This window comes from Filicampus tigris, chromosome 14, assembly GCF_054856515.1.
Source record: "Filicampus tigris isolate MCC_2025a chromosome 14, RoL_Ftig_1.0, whole genome shotgun sequence".
NCBI classification, from domain to species: domain Eukaryota; kingdom Metazoa; phylum Chordata; class Actinopteri; order Syngnathiformes; family Syngnathidae; genus Filicampus; species Filicampus tigris.
In genome coordinates this window covers 23449037-23469105 of record NC_141230.1, presented here as the reverse complement: position 1 = coordinate 23469105, position 20069 = coordinate 23449037, and the positions used below count along the sequence as shown (strand labels likewise).

General features: G+C 50.3%; 3 protein-coding genes across 4 annotated transcripts in view; 2 read left to right on the top strand and 1 right to left on the bottom strand.

Annotated features, from left to right (window-relative positions):
* med4 (mediator complex subunit 4) overlaps positions 1-20069 on the top strand; it is a 116317-nt gene that overhangs the window by 19948 nt on the left and 76300 nt on the right. The window lies entirely within an intron of this gene.
* Positions 250-9363, bottom strand: htr2aa (5-hydroxytryptamine (serotonin) receptor 2A, genome duplicate a). 2 transcript variants are annotated; one of them, XM_086052579.1, is made up of 4 exons: positions 9202-9363; positions 8590-9092; positions 4476-4676; positions 250-2452 (listed from the first exon to the last, which is right to left on the bottom strand). In XM_086052579.1, the coding sequence occupies exons 2-4, from the start codon at positions 8990-8992 to the stop codon at positions 1665-1667; spliced, it is 1392 nt and encodes a 463-aa protein (XP_085908705.1). In that variant the 5' UTR covers positions 8993-9092; positions 9202-9363; the 3' UTR covers positions 250-1664. The 2 variants fall into 2 exon arrangements, with proteins under 2 accessions (XP_085908705.1, XP_085908706.1); XM_086052580.1 differs by lacking the exon at positions 4476-4676.
* Positions 15407-19981, top strand: esd (esterase D/formylglutathione hydrolase). The gene is made up of 9 exons (XM_086052581.1): positions 15407-15572; positions 16436-16503; positions 16653-16741; positions 17326-17424; positions 17523-17647; positions 17751-17870; positions 18383-18481; positions 18569-18736; positions 19797-19981. The coding sequence occupies exons 2-9, from the start codon at positions 16436-16438 to the stop codon at positions 19875-19877; spliced, it is 849 nt and encodes a 282-aa protein (XP_085908707.1). The 5' UTR covers positions 15407-15572; the 3' UTR covers positions 19878-19981.

Genomic DNA, 20069 nt, shown 5'->3' with positions numbered 1-20069 from the left:
AATTTGGGTAAAAGGATTGATGACCAAATAGAGACTTGCAAATACATGTTCATGTATTTTTAGGTGAGCGGGATGAATAGTACGTACCGTATATTGTTGAGTCAATGAAAAAGTCATTTTGTGCAATTGGGCCCACAAACCTTGACCGCCTGACTCGCGCTAAAACTTGGACATGCACACGAGCTAGCTTCTCTTCAGGGCTACAGGTGAGGCACACCAGACAAAAGAAAGATTGACGTCGGCAAAACATAGGCGATATCATCTGGCACAATTTGTATTGTTCACATCATCCACACATTTCACACAAGTCCCAGTTTTGGTCACATTCCAATAATTAAAAACAATGACAATGAGTATTTTGTCAATATTCTCAGATTTGAGTGAAATTCCCTTTTTTTTTTTTTTTTTTTAAAAGCACAGTTCTCAGTCACAGTTTTTTTTCCTCTGTTCCAAATTTTGACACAATTTCCATTGTCCATCCAATTTTTGCACAATTTTGTGCCAAATATTTGACTTATTTTTACAAACTTTGAATTTTGAGCAAAATTCAAAATTTTTACACAGTTCCCATTTTTGACACAATTCACAGTTTTTGACATATTTACCATTTTTTGTACACCTATTTTTGACACGATTCTCATTTTACACACAATTGCCTTTTTTTTTTTTTTTTTTTTTTTTACATAAGCCTTATTTTGGTCAACTAAACCAATTTCTCCCAGTTTTTGGCACAAACAGACATCATATTTATGATTTGACATGATATCTAAACAACAACTTATTGTTGCTATATGTTAGAATAGCAACTGTTAGGATGTTAGCAATTGCGATTTGAAAACGATACCAGAATTGGCAAAAACCCACATAGGTACCCGTGTGCATTTTGTAGTCAAGTCGCTAGAGTATCTCGCTACGTGTTAGCATAGCAACAACTGTTCGCGTGACTTGTTTGAAATGGCACCCAGAAGTCGAGGAAAATGCAAACTTGATGGTTGTAGATGGACGCTAATGCTAAGCGAATGATGACCACGTTCAATACTTGAGTTGTGACAATTAATAGGCTCATGGACAACTCCTCAATTGTACAATTAATTGACAACTATTTTGATCAATTCAATTGATTCTTTGAACTTTTTGACCTTCCAATTGTCCAAATCTTCTCCTCCATTATGGCCCACTCAGTCAGTCTGAATCAAAAGAAGACGTGCAACAATCTGCTTTCGCGTTGGAAATGAGCGCTGAACATTTTTGATGATTTCCTCATCGATCATCATCAATTTGGTGCATTTTCTGCACTGTCAATTTTTGGGGGCATTAAGGGAGGGAAACTGAAAAGCTTTCTTTTCCGCAATAGTCATTGAAAGAAATCGACAGACTCATCAGTTCTCAAAATGAGCGTTACTTGTAGCGTTACTTGTAGCCCTAATCGATACTAAGATATGGTCATGCTAAAGCTCAAGCTAAGCTACTTGAAGTGCTAACCATGTTCAGGTTGTGCTTGATGTTGTTGTACGTAACAGAAAAAAAGAAAAAAAAAAGCTTGAATAAGATACATTTTGGAAGCTTACAGTATATGGGCTCAATACTAATGCTAAGCTAGTGCTAATAACTGCCGGGCCGCGCTTGGCGTGCATAGTTGTGGTCGGAGTTCGTTAGCTCGCCGCTCACACGCAGCTCTCGTCCTTGTCTCCCGTCTTTTGGTCCCTTTGGCGAGGTTGTTGGTCCCGCCGGGCAAAGGAGAAATCGAGGCGCGGGGCGCCCCCGATGGAGGGGTACGCCATAGGGGGGATGGTGTTGACCAGGATGAGCTGCAGCGGCTTCTTGGCTGGCGGCGCGTAGCGGCAGCGCAGGTAGCGCAGGAAGGCGGCGCGGTACGTCTTGTTGAACAGCGTGTACACCAGCGGGTTGACGGCGGACGACAGGTAGCCCACCCACACGAAGACGTTGAGCAGGCCCCCCATCAGGGCGCCGTCGCAGGCCGGCGCCTCGCACGCCGCCACCAGCACGTTGGTGATGAAGAAGGGGCACCACATGACCACGAAGAGGAAGAAGACCACGCCCAGCACCTTGGACGCCTTCTGCTCGTTGCTGATGGACTGCATGGTGCGCCCGCCGCCACACGCCGGGCCGCCGCCGCCGCCGCCCGCCTCCCGCCGCACGAGCTTCTCGGAGGACAGCGAGGCCTGCGGGAAGAAGCCCAGCGCAAAGGCGGCGGCGGCGGCGGCGGCGCCCCACCTGGGCCGCGGGACCAGCCGCTCCAAGCACAGCGTGGCCTCGTTGCGCAGGGCCCGGATGGTCAGGAAGTAGGTGACCACCATGATGGCGAGCGGCACGAAGAAGGCCACGAAGGAGCCGGCCAGCACGAAGCTGTCGTCCGTCAGCAGGCAGCTGCCGTCCTTGAACACCTTGGACTGGTCGCGCAGGCCCATCACCGGGATGGGCGTGGAGATGCCTGCGCACAGCGAGTCAAAGGCCGCGCCGTTAGCCCGGGAGGCGCCGTTAGCCCGGGAGGCGCCGTTAGCCCGGGAGGCGCCGTTAGCCCGGGAGGCGCCGTTAGCCCGGGAGGCGCCGTTAGCCAGGGAGGCGCCGTTAGCCCGGGAGGCGCCGTTAGCCCGGGAGGCGCCGTTAGCCCGGGAGGCGCCGTTAGCCCGGGAGGCGCCGTTAGCCCGGGAGGCGCCGTTAGCCAGGGAGGCGCCGTTAGCCAGGGAGGCGCCGTGGCCGGCCGGCGTTCCCCCGCCATTTCCCGCCTTATCTCGGGTCTCTGTGTGAGTGCGCGAATGGCAAGCGCCCCATTAGCTTTGTCGGAGCAGGGCTGTGAGCTTTGACGCCCGATTCGCGCTCCTCCCACCTTTTGCGTCGAAAGCAGAAGCCGCGAACATTATCATGCCGGATTTCTGTCTTGCCCTTTGAACTCTTATCCTACTTTGCTGGGCTCTGTGTCAAACCCCCGATCTTTTATTTTTCCAAAGCTCCAAAGGTGCTTTATCTCCGTTTGAAAAGAAAGAAGAATTTGGATGGGCACAAAGGGTGTGAACAATAACAACGTTAGCGCCGACGCTAGCGCAGCACAGCGAGTGTCTGACGGTCGCCGTGGCAACGTAGCTGATGCCACCCTTTGGCGGCTTGCGCAAGAGGCTTCTTCTTCCTCGGTTGTTTTCCCAACACGAGAAATTGTTGCTGATGACGACACAAGGGGGCCACGCTCTCATAACCTTGATTAAAAATGACCAAAGCATATTTGTAACGCTCACAACCGCGGGGAAATGAAAAGCATCTGTGTCACAACAGATGCACATTCAGCACACGTGGCAACTGTGCTTATGCTGTCAAGCCAGACCATCTGTGCCTGCCTGCCTGCGTGCGTGCGTGCGTGCGTGCGTGCGTGCGTGCGTGCGTGCGTGCGTGCGTGCGTGCGTGCGTGCGTGCGTGCGTGGCGGCAGACAGACGGTGCGGTGGTCTCCGGTGGGCTGGCTCATCTTGTCGATGGAAGCAGACCAAAGGGATGCAACTGCAGCCTGCACGCACGCACGCACGCACGCACGCGCGCGTTTTTGTGGGGGAAAAAAATAGACCAAGATAAGTCATATCAAAAGGTTTTTCTTCCATTGGGGATCCGGCATGTCGCCTTTTCGCCAAAGTGTGGCGAGAGCCGCGACGGCACGGTTGTTTAACGCTGTCTGTGGGATGAAAGGTGCAAGAGAATTTCCAATGGATTCAATCTAGCAAGGAAGCGGATGAAGCATGGGCAGGAGAAAATATAGCAACCACGGTGACAAAATTCAAGTGAGCGGAAAAGCGGCGGTCAGCAACAGCCAAGGAATTTGCGGCAAGTAGTGGCTGTTTAGTACACGTGACAACCATCTTCATATGTCATAGGCGGCGGCAAGCCGGAAGGAAGCCTGATCGTGCTACCCAAAACGCACAAAACCCGCCAAGGGGTGTGTGCTGAATGCGCTCTGGCCCAATGAAAGCAAGGCTGAACTTTTTCCAGAAGGGAGCTCGGCTCATCGCCGCGAGAAAGCGAAGCGCGCCGGTGGCAGGCGGCGTCGCGCTCGGGCCCGCCTTTTCTTCACATGGAACTCCAGGGAATTCGGAGCAGTTCCAAATATCAGTCGGGGTCAGCAATTGCAGTTGCAAATGAGCGTTGCCGAAATGCTAACAGTTGCAATACGTATAGCAAGAGGGCAACCTGAGTGTAAAAAAAGGTATATATATCCGAAATGCTAGCATGCTAATAGTTAATATGTCAAAACGTGGCTTAGCCACCCGATTAGAGAAAGCACTCACATTGTACCCTGCAACTGGCTAACGTCGCCGAACGGTATCGCTAAAACGCCAAGTGTCCGTGTGCTGCGCTAACAGCGGTCACGCCGACACTGAGCAAGACGGCGAGCTGAGTTAAAAAGCCTTTGCACGGAGCCTTCAGAATTTGGATTTCAGATGTGAACGGCGCGTTGATGTGCGCTAGCACTTGCCGGCCGAGATGGTCCACACGGCCGCGATCTTGATGCAGGCCTTGGTGCGCGAGTTGAAGCGGCTGTGCCGGATGGGGTTGCGGATGGCGACGTAGCGGTCCAGCGAGATGGCGCACAGGTGCATGATGGACGCCGTGGAGAAGAGCACGTCCAGGTAGATCCACACGGGACACAGCTCCGGCGGCAGAGGCCAGCCGTAATCTGAACGGGAAGCGGGACACGTCAAAAAGGACATCCTCAAATGCGGACAACGTGATGAAAATTGGACAGCCTGGCTTTATCGCGGGGGCTCAGCAAGCTCCAATACTCAAAGGGCCCGAAGCTTAGGCGGGCAGGTGACACGCCAACAGCGGCTGTATACGCTATATTGGTTTCCGAAACGTTTGCGTGGCCGTGGCGAGAAAAGATGACGCATACGCGCTTGATGAAGTGGCGAACGCCATGGAAAGGACTCCAGTCAAACCTCTGCCTGTGTCTTGTTCACAAAGAGTTCATTTTCACTTTCCACGTTTGGATGAAAGCAACCTACTTTCCCCCGCCCGATGAAGAGCCTTTCTTTTGCTAGCTTCCTAGTTGCTGGCAAACAGCTGGCAAAATGGACATCTTTTTTGCCAACAGCTGCCATTCACAGCGACTTGCCATTTCATGCTGCTCTGGCTTCCGGGGCGACATTTGCACCACTTTTCAGGTGCCCGTGGAAAGCGACGTTTTCGGCACAGCTGCAAAGACGTCGCTAATGGGATTGATTTGGCCTAAGAAGGATGAGATTGGAAGGGGATCCAAAATAGCAGCCGTGGGAGGTGCTTATGAACAATTAATGGCACGCAGCGCGGCGGCGGATTCGCTGTCTCCTTAGGGCGGAACAAACGACGCCACCTTGAGCTTTGTTTTTGCCGCCGCCATTTCACAAATGACGCTTTCCTCCGAAGTGAGCGGACCGCCGCTTGTGAGGAGCCGTAAACACGCACGCGCGCTCGAGTGTAGCTCGTCGGCCGCTTTGGATTTCAAGCAGAGAGCAAAAGTCCTGCCGCAAAGCGTCTTTCTGGGACCACTCAAATGTGGCAACGCAGCCCCAACGCTGCAAACGACGTCATGGTCATCGTTGCGCCCACCCATTTTATCGGACTCAAAAAGTGCCCGCGCAAGTTGGGGAAAATTCAGCCCCCGCCCCGCTTTGACGTAGCACCATGACATTTGGGAGACTTCTCCATCGTGACCGCAACCACAAAAAAAGTCTCAAGGGGCCATGCGTGAAAATCAAGCGGAAGTCCGTCATTGGAGTTTGAGGCGACCGTTGCAGGGTCAATTTGGCCGTTTTCGGGGTGCCTCAATTGTTTTGAAAATTCTGCACCGCAACCCAGTTTCCCTTGGTAACGATGAAATTTGGCCAATGTGTCAATGGAGAGTCGACCCACAAAAATGTGTCAAGCAGCCGTGCCCAAAAATTCGTAGCAAGTCTGCCTTTGTGATTGGAAGTCGGGCGTTTTGGGTAAAGCGCCACCTCCGATTTTGTCGATTTGCGACCAAGTTTGAGCCACTGGACAGATGGGTGACACAAAAGTGGGAACATTTGGAATTTCCCCCGTGAGGCGCTCTGCTCTTTTATTGTCGGCTTGTCTGATTTGCTGGCTTCATTAAGCGGGCCGATGTTAGCCACACAAAATGAAAACAAACGTACGCCAGAGGACGCCTTCCAGTTTGCCTGCGAACACAATCGTGGGCGGCGGCCGGTTCCCCGCCGCCGCCGCCGCAGTTGAACTTTATTCCCTCCGCCGCTCGCTTCTTTCCCCCGTTAGTCAGCGCCAGCGCAAAAGAATCAGCGAACGAGTCAAAATGCGGCCAAAGCCGGCGCTGAGGCGCCAGCTCGTAAACAGCGGCGGCCCCCGAAGAGATGACAGCGTGCGTGTTGCCGTGGCAGCCCTTGAAGTGGACAGCATACGTTTGGGAGCTTTTCTCCAAGGAGAGAAAACGTCTCAGAGGCTCTTTGGCGCGAGACGCTCAAAGCTGGAAACAATGCAGCGTTGAGAAAACAATTCCAATGAAGGGCATTTTCAAAACAACACGGCCGACATCCTCAACGTTGATTCTCGTCATGAGGAACACGCCGGCCACATTTTGTCTCAATCAGACGCATTTTGTCCGGATGCCGATATTTCCAAACCAAAGCAAAATCCCCCCAAGACTTTTTTTCAGAGCTTAGAATATATGTCAGTTCATTTTGGAGATGAATTTACATTTTTGGAAGCGTTAGAAAAAAACAAACAACCTCAGTTAACCTCGGTTCCTGCCGCAGCTGACTTCCGTCCGCTGGCACAAAGACATAGTTGGACGTTCAAAAGTTGCTCAACAAATCCAAAATCGTTTGCGCGCTTTGCAAAGCCAAATTCAAGTACCGTGTTACTTGTACGTCTTCGACCACTTGTATTTCACAGGAAAAGAATCGTATTCCAGTACCAAAAAAAAGCTATTAGAACACTCTTTGAAATAATACTTTTATTTTTTTTCCCCACATATTTTACCCAAAGAAATGTTACAAGCTTATTTGAAGTAGGGACGTTACGATGAATCGAAAATCGATTTCAAATCGATTCGCTTTACATTTATCTCATACATTTTTTTTAAGGAAATACAGGGCCGACTCTTATTTGTGAGTTGGCCGACACTGCGACATTTCCCATGAAACACTTTACATTTTCTTGGGCGCCCTTCTTTGAAAAAATATGTCTATCATGTCCTTTTTGATGCCTGGGTTGTTTTGACAAGCTCATGCCGCAGACAGGGTAATAAGACACCTGGAGCCCCCGTCTCAGAAAAGAAGAAGAAGAAGAAGAAAAAAAAAAAAAGCATAATACGCCTACTTTGATGTGGTCTGTTTGCTGCGTGAATTGAAAAGCCATTTTGTGCTCAGCGAGCCACTTGAAGATGAGCGGCTAATTGCGCCGTGCCTGCGCGTTTGTTGTTAGTTTGTCTAATGACTTGTTTGTCCTCTCCTTAAAGAGACTAATCGCCGCCCAAGGCTTCTGCTTCTTCTTTTCTCCTCATTCATTGACTTTCTTGGAGCAGCTAAGACAGAAAGAAGCTCAGAACGCAGCGGGAGAGCTACGAGCATGTCAGCATTTCAGCACTTCTCCGATGAAATAAGGGTGACTCAATTAGGTTGAAATGGCTCGGCCTCGGCGCTTTCTCTTCTCGTGTTGCTCAGTAGATTATATCGATAGATATTGCTGCCGAGCATAAAAAAAAACAGCGTTCTTTTCTTCCGCGCCATCGCCTTCAATTTGTTCGCCATCAGTAAGCGGAGTCGTCAATTATTGCTTCAAAGCCGCATGGACGCGTAATATGGACAAAGATGTCCAATATTTTGCGGATAAATTACATTCGGGGGAAAGCCCGCAGCCACGAACCCCCCGCCTGGTGTCTTCATGAACCTGAATTTGATTAAGCCCACATTATGAAAACCTCTTTTTTTAAACCCACTCCCAGACCAAACGTCACCAGGCAGACAAAACGAATAGGAAGGGAAAAAAGAGGACGTTTAGGGTCAAATAACCCCCCCCCAAAAAAAACCCATTGCTACCACGCGGCTCCTTCTTCATTTGTCTGCGTGAAACATTTGAAGTGGCGCGATGCCAACTGGCTGTAAAAAAAAGGATTGCCCAATCACAGCGACTATTGCGGCATCGTCACAGACCGTGAATGGGAACTTTCGAGTGAGTGGCAATGTGTCGTGTGCAGGCAGGCGGGCGGGCGGGCAGGCAGGCAGGCTACTTGAGTGAGAGGAGTATGCAAGTGTACGGAACTAGTTAATGAGCATTAAATGGCAGCGTTCCGTCACACGCGTGGGCAAAAGAACAAACAAAGGGAGTTTGCCAACTTGAGAGATGAACTCCCCAGCTAGCTCAGCGCTAGCTAGCCTATAACGAGGAGGATGGATTTTGGGCACCCAAAAACACCCTGGGTTCTTGTGTTTGCCAGAGTACGGCGAGGGATCCCGGTGGTTCCAGTCGGCTCGTTGGGAACATTTTTCGGCACGGCGCGGCGGGGCGGGGCGACGGCGTCAGCGTGCCGCCGTTTACCCCATTCGAGCAGATAAGTGACTACGAGGCACACGTACCGTAGAGGACGGTCACCATGGAGACCGGCATGACCAACGTGCCCAGGAGCATGTCCGCCACGGCCAGAGACATCAGAAAGTAGTTGGTCGCGTTCTGCAGCTTCTTCTCCAAAGACACGGCCAGGATGACCAGGATGTTGCCCGTCACGGTGACGCCGATCACGGCCAGGATCAGCAGCGCCGCCCAGTTTTTGCCCGCATCCTGGCACAAGCGGCCCACCCCCTCCTCGCCGCCGGAGCTGTTGCCCGCGTAAGGACACCCGTCGTGGCTGCCGTTGGCGGGGCCCGGACGGAACTCTTGCGGGGGCCGCGGGTCGGGCTCCGGGATCGGCGGGGGGGTCCCCGCCGCCAGGCTTTCGGAGATGAGCTCTGACACGTTGCCGCCGCCGCCGCGCAGGCTCATGGCGTCGCCGGACGCTCACCGTCCGGGAAAGGGGTCCGACGTGGGCTCTCCCAAAGCCCCGTCGTCGCTTGGTGGAAACCGCCGGCCCATTCTTGTATTCCTTTGGAAAATGTTTCAAAAAAAACCCCAAAAAAGATCAAGTCTCCAAGGACACTGTCGAATGGATGAAGTGGAGCGAGGTGGATAAAAGCACGCGCCCAAGGACTTACCGCTTATTCCCAGTCTTCATCCTCGCCTGTCGGATCCATTTGAGGCCGCAGTGGCAAGTTTGCCTTCGCTCGAGGTGGAAGGGATTTGAATTCAAAGCCGTAGTCCAGAGTTTTTGATCAACTTTCCCAGAAATATCCGCCACAAGGGGGGAGGGCTTTTCCTCCCTCCCAACCTCCCTCCCTCCCTCCCTCCCTCCCTCCCTCCCTACCTACACATGCGTCCTTGCGGCGGTCTCGACCCTCACCTGACGCTCGGAGACTTTGCCGAACGCGATTCGCCGTTGGTGAATCGTTTGTCCGTCCAGGGTACCTCCTGCAGCTTTTTTTGGTCAAGGGATTTAGGGGCGCCAGAAGGGATTTGTGCTTGTCGTCTGCTTCACGCTGTCCCTCGCCTTGGCTGGTCGCGCTCTCCGGCGGGAGCTCCCCCTCCTCCTCTTTCCTCCCTCCATCCCTTTGCTCCCTCGCTCTCTCTTACTCCACGTCACAGAGTGAGCGGCTCGAGCCGAATGAACGCTTGCGCGTTCTCGGCTTCGCGTCTGTGAATCGTTCCAAAATCCTCAGCCTCCAAATTTAGGGCACCTACTCTATGTGGAGGGATCTGGTTGGACAATTGCACGCGGGCGGTGCCAGAAGTTGACGTTGCCAACATTTGGGACGCAAGTCTGATGATGAAGACGTTGTATTTTTCAATTTTGTTAGATGGGCTTTAAAGAATTTGTTGTTGGTTTTTTTTCCTTTAACTGAGGTCTTTTGTCTTCGTCATCACCACAACACAAAAATACCCCATTTTCCCAACCGCAGCCTAAACCCTTTGCCCCCTTTTTTTCCCTCTTTTTCTCCTTTTTTCCTTCTTATTCACCTTTCCCTTTCCCTTCTTCTGACCCGAACCACTTTCTCTTTTTTATTCCCTCTACCCGCTCACTCCTTTTCCTCTTTCACCCCTTTTTAATTTTCCCCGTTCTCATTCCAAAACGTCCACCTTAAGCCCCGCTTTTTTCTTTTTGTGATCCCAAACATCCTTTTCAATTTCATCTTAACCAAGCTTTCCACCCTGTCTCATAATTCCAATCATTCTTTTGTCTCTTCTCATCAATAATCCTAAAAAGATTTTTCACTTCTGCTGCTAAAAACCGCCTTTCCTTGCTTGTTTGTTTGGGTTTTTTGACATGTACTTTCCAATTTCAAATGCGGCTGGATGGGTCCCTTAAATGGCACAGGCAGTTTTGAGATGAAGCTTAAACCTAATTGCGAACCTTGCGTTGCACATATTTTACGCCCAAGTGTCCGTTTTTAGGCCGAGCGCAATCCCTGGCCAACCTTGTGGATTTATCGGACTGGGATTTTTTTCAGGACTTTATGGACACGATGCACTTAAGCATCGCACAGATGTTCCTGTCCGTGTTTTCGCTGCTGTCCAACTGGGATTTATCTCAACTTATCCTGAGCGTAGAGGTTTCAATCAAACAAATGTGACATTTACGGAAGCATTTGAAAGGGAAATGTCTTGACGACGCCTTGAACAAATTGGGACACCGCTGAGGCGAGGCGAGTGAAGTACATTTGCGCTTTTACCAACCAGCGGAAGCCGATATATCCCAAACGGCGTGACGAAGGAGGAAGTGAAGCGGCCGGTCAGAAAGACCGGCGTCAGCGTGAGATGACGAGCCATGCGTAACGGTGCGCTCCGATCAGCCGTCGCTCCGCGCCCCGAGGCCAGAAAAGTGCCGCCATCAAAGCCGATTGGCAGCACCTGAACACCGGCAGCCTTTGTCTGAAAATCTCGGCCTCCGCGTGTTGGATTGGGAAGGTCGAGCGGTGAGTGGGATTGATAAATAGTTGATCGCAAATGTGGACATTGGATGGAATCTCGACCCCTAAAGCGCTAAGAATCATCCTGGGATTTGGGGAGCTCCAAGGAAGTCTGAGCAGAGTTTCAAGGTTGGAGCAAAACTGTCCCCCAGGCTCCACTAAGGCGAAGGCGAAGGCGAAGGCGACGGCGACGGCGACGGCGCCGTTTATGCCACTTTCAAGTGGACCCTAACCCAAAGGCCTAACGTAACCTCGAAGCCTCCACCCACCTCCTAAAGTCTGGCCTTAACCCTCAACTTGATTTCAGTCTTCTTGGAAGCGGACCCTAATCCTAAACCTCAAACGAATTCTAACCTCCTAATCCAAAAGGCAGCACTAAGGCCACATTGAAGTCCAACCCTCCACTTTGAAGGATTTGAGTTGAGGTGTTTTACAAAGAGGTTTCGCATTTTGGTTTGCGTACCGCCAACCTAACGTTCCCGACCTTGGAGTTACCTGAAGTCTTATTCCGCCGGGAAAATAAATACGATTCATTTCGTTCCAAAATTTGGCGATTCTTCTTTTTTTAGTGGCTATTTGGGCCTCTTAAGAAAGAAGGAAATCTGTGTTGGGTTAAGAGATTGGGACTCACCTCGAGTGTTTGGAGTAGTGTTTGGGGATTAGGGAATTGGATAACAATGGTTGTTGTCAAGGTAATCGACAACCTTTACCCTCCGTTTGTTGATGAGCAAAATCTGAACCTTGCGAGTGAAAGCCTCGCTCCTAACGGAAGGACAAAGCGGATTAGGCGAGGGCCGTGCGTGCGGTCGGACGAGCCCGCGCCGGAGCCGCCCGTCGCCCCACCTAGCCGCCCCCCGACTCCACCGATCCCCCCCCCCCCTCGCCGGAGATGAGCAGCGGTAAGGCAGGATCAAGTCTGCCGGCAGCCAGTAGATGCGCGGCCAAGATATCCGCTAACGAGTCAGCCGGCGCCAAGAATCGGATGAAAAATGGACCGGCGCTCGTTGCGTGCGCGGAAATAAAAACAACGCGCTGGAACTGCCCCCCCCCCAGCAAGGGAAAAAACCCAAAGAAAACGTGGCCGTTGGAGCAATCTTGACATCTCGACGGCTGGCCAAGCACGAGCCGCTCCGTCTGGAAGACGCCGCGGCCAGCATTTACATTGGCGAGACTCCTGCAACAATTCTTCAGCTTGTTGTTTTGGCCCCGATGGTGCCCAATTCAAATCCATCCATCCACTTTTCTACTCTCATTTGGACAAAATAAGGACAGCATTGGGGCCTTATTTTATTCAATAAATGCTGAATTAGTCCTTTTAGAAAATACAATTCATTTAGAACGATCCTAAATGATTGTACATCTTGTTATTTTCGATCTCTCTAACGAAATGATTGGTTACTGGCGGTGGTGGTGGGCGCGGCATATTTGCGCAAATATTTGTCCAGCAAATGATCCCGTCCTTGGACTAGTCACGTGTGCAGCGCTGAAAAAGCAACGTTTGAGCATGTTTCATTGTCAGTCCTACGAGTGAATTTACACGTCAGCGCATCACGGCAACGCAGGCCGACTCGCTTTGCCGGATGCCGTCAAGCAGACATCCTTGAGGTGCGCCGATCCGGCCGGACTTCCTGCGCGGCTCCATTTGAGTCCGGGCGTGTCTTTGCACTTGGCTTTGGGCTCGAGCTCATTGCTTCCTCGGTTCTCGGCGAGGTTCACCCGAGGTGCGATCGCGGGTGCGAAGGTTTGTCCGTCCCCGCGTGCCCTGCGGTCGGCCGGCAACCGATTCGGGGTGTGGGCCCGAAGACGGGCTCCGGCACGGCGCGCCTCTGAGGAGAAGCGCTTTGGATGGCTGGCTGGTGGCTGGCTCTTGGTGTTGGTGTTCTCTTGGTTGGTGACTTTGTTGCTGACCTTGTTTTTTTTTTTTTTTGTAAGTCGGCGGTTGGTCGTCCTTTTCCTGCCTCGGTGGTTGAAGAAGTGCTTCTTTGTGCGTTTGTCACCTCGGCTCCCAACCTTGTAGCTTATTTCCCTTACTTGCTTCTCGACCCCGGCTTGTGACTCGGTTGTTGACTTGAAAAGCAGGACAAATGACGTCCCTGCAAAAGGTCGCTAGCGCCGAGCTATACGATTGATTGCGATGCGTGTGCGTGTGTGTCAAGTGGTGTTGCGGAGGTTATGTAAGGTTTGAACCTGTCCTGCGTCTTCATCGCAGTCCTTTCTCCCTCCCCCTCTGACATCCTCCAAATACCATCTGTCAATCAAGTGCCTCAGGTGACTCATCAGTGTGCGTGCGTGCGTGCGTGTGCGCTTTGGTTACCAAGGCAACAGGGATAGCAGCATCAAGCCGGCTGACCCGTCACACCCGATAAGTACATGTAAAAAACAAACAGCAGACTCTGCTCCGACATGTGATCACATCGTAATGAATCGTTAACGTGGTGAAGCAGCATGTGGTTCATTGCCACACGCGGCAACACTTATCTTGATCGGGACACACCGAGCTCTCGGCTCAGGGACGCGTTGCTTCTTTGCCGGCTTCCGCCCCGTGCGACTCTCTGCGTTTGCCGGCCTCGACGTCGCATGACGAGCGGATGTCTGCCGGGCCGAAGCGCCGACGACGCCTGTCGCTTGCCGCTGCCAATGGCAACCAAAAAGTCAACCGAGAGGCAAATGTTCCTCTATGAAATCACATCATGGATGAGACGCGTTGTCAAACTCACAATACATCCAGCGCGCACGTGCATGCCAGAGTGTGTGAAACGCACTCTGAATCTAATGTGTGTGCGTGGGTGTGTGTGTGTGTGTTGATGCCCAAAGCAAACCGGATGAGTGTGATGCCACTACGGGTTTTTTCAGGGGGGGGGGTGGGTATGCAAGTTTCATTTTAAAAGTTGTATTTATTCTTGATACAGGTGTCTGGAACCAAAAAGTCTGTCAACAGGGAAGGGGGGGGGGGGGGGGGTTGGGGCTTCAGCCCGCTTGGCCTCCCCCCGTGAACAAGATTATCAAGTGGGGGGAAAAAAGGATCCTGGTGTGTCCTGATGGGAACTTTACCGACTTGAGTCTTAATCGACGTCATAACAAAAAAACGTCTTCATCTACGCGCCACTCAGAACACTAAAGTCCAACTTAATGAAAGGCTCAAACACTTCATGCGCGCGCGCTCGCGTGCGTGCGTGCGTGAGAAACTTGAAAGAGAGAGACTCGCCACGAATAGAGTGCGTGCGTGGCGCGCAACTTGCCCTGAATGCAGCGTGTTGGTGTTGGTGTTGGTGCTGGTGCTGGTGCTGGTGCTGGTGCTGGTGCTGGTGCTGGTGCTGGTGCTGGTGCTGGTGCTGGTGCTGGTGCTGGTGCGCCTGCGCCGGTGTTTCAAAATGGCCGTGAAGCACGTTGCCACGGCAACAGCCGCTATCGCTCTGCTCGGAGCAGCCGGCCATTTGCTAACGCACAAGAGATCGCCCACCCACCCGCGAAGGTCACCTGGGTGTGCGTGTACTTGTGCGTGTGCGTGAGGACTGAGGGCTTTGAAAGACAAGCCAGGGTAGGGTTTCAAGTTAGTGTTTCATTTGAAACTCCAACTTTGGTTGACGCCTTAACCAAATGGTTGCTAACCTGAAAACCAAACAATGGCGACAAACGCAAATTTGAAGCCCTTAGCCTGTCTTAAAACCCTTATTTTAAACTTCAAGTGAAACCCTCATTTCTAACTCTAACCAAGAGTTACACCTTCATTTGAAAACCTAACCAAGGTTTATGACACACATGGACCGTCGTGGATCAGTCGTTTCATAGCTGCGCCACCTGTGGCCGTTGAAACTGCTGCCGAGTGTGCAAGTGTGACGTGTTGGGGCAATTTGGGCGTGATTAAAAACACTCAACTTCATTTTTTCGACTGCGCCAACATTTTCATTAAGTTTCACGAACGAACGCGTGACACCAAGTCGAAGCAACTTAACCATGTAAGATAACAATAACAATAATAATAAAAAACACTCCAGAGACACAACTTACACACACGACACAAGACACACAATAATTGTTCGTATGAACGCAAGTTAGGGGGGAACGATTTTTATTCATTTATTTTTGTATCAAAAGAGGTGGGTGTTGCACTTGTGAGAAGTTGATTATTTTCCCCTTTTGTGGGAGGCTGTCAGCTGCCACCTCTGACATGGCCTCATGAGGTGAGAACGAGGCCCCCAAAAGTTTCTCAAGCTGCCTTGCACATTTTGACAAAGTAACCCTAAACAGGTGACAACTTCGCGGGCCGGGCCGCAACTTCACTTTAACAAATAGATTGAATTATAATCCGTTTAATTGTCTCAACACATATTTATCCATTATTGTTATTTTTTCCATTAAACCTAGCAAGTACTGTACACTAGTTGAGCTCTACTGCCATCTGCTGGCCGGACAAAATTTCACGCACGCTGTGACGCAAAGGGGGCGGTGCCTGACGTCACGGCGTCACCCGGAGGCACGCCACGCACTTGGACTTTCAGCGAAGCTAAAAGCGGACATCTGGAAGCAACACGCGGACAACAGCAATTCTACATTTTTTCAAGGTAGGTTCCGGGCAGCAGTCCGGCATTGCTGGAACACGAACGTTGAACGTCATCTCCGAGCAGCAAGACGTCGATTCACACAAGAAGCTCACTTTGTCGTTTTTTTTTTTTTTTTGCAACGCCCACCGTATTAGCGCCAGTCCGCGCGGCACTCGCGCGGAAAACTTGCCTTTTTTCATCGTTTTGCTGATTCTAAACCAGTCCCATTTCCTTGTCGCCGAAACTCGGCGCCGACTTCGTTCTGCAAACGAATCTCGGCAATTCGGCGCTGGTGTGGCTTTCTTATTTGCACTGCAAATTGCCTAAATTGAGCGGTTTGCACGAGCGTGACCCGCAACTTTGGATCGCTTCATGCTACTTGTTAAATTGGTCTTTCACGCAGAAAATGTGCCGAATTTTTGTTGCTCTGCTGTGGTGCAACATTAATAGGTTTTGCTATAAATAATGGAAATCGGCACCAGAAGGTTTGATGGACACCACAAAGTGCATTGAGCGCGTGTTCTTTGCCTTTAGAGCTGTGCACTTGGCAACGCATAAAGGTGGGCCGCGGGGGTCAAAGGTTAAGGTCCAGTCAGACACCTCAAAACTCAATTCCTCAAAACTCAATTCCTCTCTTGGCGGACGTACGCTTGCTGAACTGCCACTCGGAAGCTTTGACGATCGAACTTGAACTATAGGCGATGTCTGAGCTCAAAAATCCGATTGTGCCAAACTAACCACATCAAGTAGGACCTCAAATGAAAGCACTCTGCGGGACCCGAACCGAACTGTACTGTTTTAAATTTGGATGACATAGTTGTTTGTTTCTTGGTGATAATGTCCCAAAAGGTCACTTTTAATGTAGTGCTCTGTTCTACCATCAGATGGCGCTCACTCAGGTGTCCTCCAACAAGTGTGCCGGAGGTTTCCAGAAGGTCTTTGAACACGACAGGTGAAGGCGGAGCATTTGTAGCCAACATCATCCGCTAGTAGCTGGCGTGGCCTTTTTGGTGGTTTTGTGTTCTTCCTCGTGTTCATGTCGTCGTCGTTGTTGTGTCCATGTCGTTGTCGTTGTCGTTGTCGGTGTTGTCGTCGGTGCAGCGTGGAGTTGAAGTGCAAGATGAAGTTTGCCATCTTCCTGCCGCCCAAAGCGGAGACGCACAAATGTCCCGTCCTCTACTGGCTCTCAGGTGGGCGCCCGAGCTTGCTTTGTTTGGATTAGGGCTGGGCCACTTGGACCTTTTAGTCGCTCGTTCAAATTAATTGGTTAGAAACATAAAAATGATGTGGCACCAACACAGAGTCTTGTAGTATGACTTAGCCCATGCTGTGCTCCCTCTTTAGTGGGATGGAGAATTATTGCGCAAGTACACTTGGCTTGTATTGAACTTTGAAGTTCTATATATTAGCATTGACTCTTGACAATTTTGAGCAATAATTTGGGCAAAAATGTCATTTAACTTTTTCTGTGCAATCCATTTGAATTGCTATCATCAGTCTTTTCCTGTATTTAACTCAACTTGATCTATTGAGCATTTTAAAACCAAACCATAGCTGCATACAAAGTGCTGTACGTGAAGTAAAAAATCAACCATGAATACAGCCATAAATTTTGGTTGGGGGGCGGCAGGGGGACTCGTTTTCCTTTTTTTTTTGTTCTTTTCTCAAATGATGTTAGTAGAAGGCTATCGCACAGCCACACGTTGGCGACCGGCAAATGTTAGGCCAGCTGGTTATGTTTGTGTTTTGAGGGTGCCGCCGCGGTGTCTCACAGGCTTGACGTGTACCGAGCAGAACTTCATCACCAAGGCGGGAAGTCAGCTGGCCGCAGCCGAGAACGGCATCATTATCGTTGCGCCGGACACAAGCCCGCGTAAGTACGCACGCACGCACGCACGCACGCGAGTGCACATGCGGCCCTGTTTGGAGTTTTTGTTGCTTTGCTGAAGTTTGGGCACGTGGCGTTTGCAGGCGGCTGCGACGTGGAGGGCGAGGACGACAGCTGGGATTTGGGCACCGGCGCCGGTTTCTACGTGGACGCCACCCAGGAGCCGTGGAAGAGCAACTACCGCATGTACTCCTACGTGACCCGGGAGGTACAGCGCAAAGGTTTCATGCCGTCCTCAAAACAAAAAGCGGCACTGTGATTGTGTGATTTGTTTTTTGTTGTTGTTGTTGTTGTTGTTGTGCTGCCCTCAGCTGCCCAAAGTGATCAACAGCAACTTCTCCGCCGACCCCGACAGGATGTCCATCAGCGGCCACTCCATGGGCGGCCACGGGGCGCTCATCTGTGCCCTCAAGAACCCCGGAAAGTACAAGGTAGCGTCACAACTGCTTGAAGAGCCGGGCCCCCTTTACTCTGGTCCCATGTCCCAGTTGGTTGTCATGGATTGGAAAAGAAGGCATCTTCCCCTTTTTGGAGGCGGCAGTTATTGCTCCCCGCAGAAAAGCTCCCTGGTCAAAAGAGGTTGTGGATTTTTGCATCATATTTGTCACGCAGAGCTTTCACACAGCACGTCATAATTTGTGCAGACGACAAGAGTAGCCGGGTTTACGCGGGGCCATAGATTTCATTTTCAATTTCATTCGGATTCACGGGTGGGATATTCCTTTGGCCAATCCGAGCCGGCGTCACGTAAACGGTTCAATGGGAATAGCGTAGCCGGCCCGCGCCCGGCCCGCGCCCGGCCCGCGCCCGCGCGTCTTGACGTCAAAACGTAGTCACGTCGTCGTATGCGCACTTGGAAACGGCAGCTCCGATGCGCAGCTTGTTGGAACGTTGTGCCGTCTCGTCGGCCGCTTTCACGCTCGCTCTTTTTTTCTTCCCGCAGGCCGTGTCCGCGTTCGCCCCCATCTGCAACCCCGTGCAGTGCCCGTGGGGGCAGAAAGCCTTCGCCGCCTACCTCGGCCCTGACCGCACCGCCTGGGAGGTAAAAGCCCGAAACCCGACTCCGCCTTGACTCTGAAGTGCAATTGTGTGACCCCCGCCCCCCCCCCCCCCCCGACACCCCCTCAAGGCCTACGACGCCACGGCGCTGGCTTCGGGCTACTCGGGCCCAAAACTGGACGTCCTGCTGGACCAGGGCCGCGACGACCAGTTTCTGTCGGCCAGTCAGCTGCTGCCCGACAACTTGATCGCCGTCTGCTCCGAAAAGAACATCCCCGTCGTGTTCCGCCTGCAGCCCGTCAGTACCCGGACATTTACATCCTCCGCTTAGGTGTCACTTACTGGTTCGTGACGAGGCGGTCACCAATAATTCAGCAAAAAACTACAATGGTGTAACTGCATTTGGATTTAGGAATGGGGGGGAAAAAAGGGGGGGATTATGTAAAAGTTGTTTAGTAGGCAAATCGTTCAATTTTCATTTAGAATTTGACTTGGAATTCATTTAAGTATAATTGATTACCCAATGCTAAATTGGTCTATTTTACAAGTATTGTTTTAAAATAAATCAAGAAAAAATACACGTGAAGTCGTTTATTAATAAAATAGTTCTTTCTCGTGAAAATTTTAATCATTAACTCATAATAAAATACAAAATAGGTGTAAATGTAAAACGGTACCTTCATAGTAAAATCATTTATATTTTATATACTGTAAATAAATCGGTAGTTTAATAAAACGATTTTTTATGTAAACGTGTACAGTTACAGTTTTATGATAAATCAAGTAAGCAAATATTGAATGAAACATGTAATGTTTAATAAAACAATTTAATTGTATGTATACCGGTAGTTGGTAATTATAGTTAATAAATTATTTAATCAAATGAATATAAAATGTTAAGTTTGTTGTCACTTTAAATTTGCCATTTAATTAATGAGACAATGAATACACGTAATATATATTGTGGTGATGTTTTTACTCATTCATTCAGATGAGGCTGCATTTTTTTTTATATTAATTTGATACATTTTTTATTCATTTTTGCCATTCATAAAACACTAAATCATTTAACTAATTATTTAGTGGTTAAATTACAGTTTATTTTTACCCCAAAAAAACGTAATTCAGTTATTTTGAATTAGATGGAAATAAACGATTAAACTAATGACCGAAATGAACAAATCTAAATAAAACGTGAAAGACATCTTAGTGAGCACTTTTTAAGGAACAATTGACAAAATGAAAGCAAAAATCATGATCATGAAAATGCTCTCGTGGGCCTGATTAAAACTCAAAATGTCAAGTCCTCCCTGCCTCTGGGGGGCACCGATTACCCACTGACAATGTTCCTCCCGCAGGGTTACGATCACAGCTACTTCTTCATCTACTCCTTCATCAACGACCATATCAAGCATCACGCCAAGTTCCTCAACGCCTGACCAACTGGTCCAGACTCCAACCAGCTAGCCACCGTTAGCATGTTAGCTTGCAACTGTGTGTTGCCTGCTGCTTTTATGCAATAAAAAGTCCTCATTCTTCTTCATTACGTATGTGTGTGTGTTCATGGCAGCTCAAAGGCGACTTTTACTTTGCATGCTTGTGAACTCACTCGGTAGCACCTCCTGGAAGGT

Coding starts and splice junctions, on each gene's coding strand:
- htr2aa (XM_086052579.1), bottom strand. CDS start 8,992: ATGAGCCTGCGCGGCGGCGGCGGCAACGTGTCAGAGCTCATCTCCGAA. Junction 4,677..8,589: donor CATGGTGACCGTCCTCTACG/GTACGTGTGCCT, acceptor CTTCCCGTTCAG/ATTACGGCTGGCCTCTGCCG. Junction 2,453..4,475: donor CGTGTGGACCATCTCGGCCG/GCAAGTGCTAGC, acceptor CGCTGTGCGCAG/GCATCTCCACGCCCATCCCG.
- esd (XM_086052581.1), top strand. CDS start 16,436: ATGGCGCTCACTCAGGTGTCCTCCAACAAGTGTGCCGGAGGTTTCCAG. Junction 16,742..17,325: donor CGTCCTCTACTGGCTCTCAG/GTGGGCGCCCGA, acceptor GGTGTCTCACAG/GCTTGACGTGTACCGAGCAG. Junction 17,648..17,750: donor ACTCCTACGTGACCCGGGAG/GTACAGCGCAAA, acceptor TGCTGCCCTCAG/CTGCCCAAAGTGATCAACAG.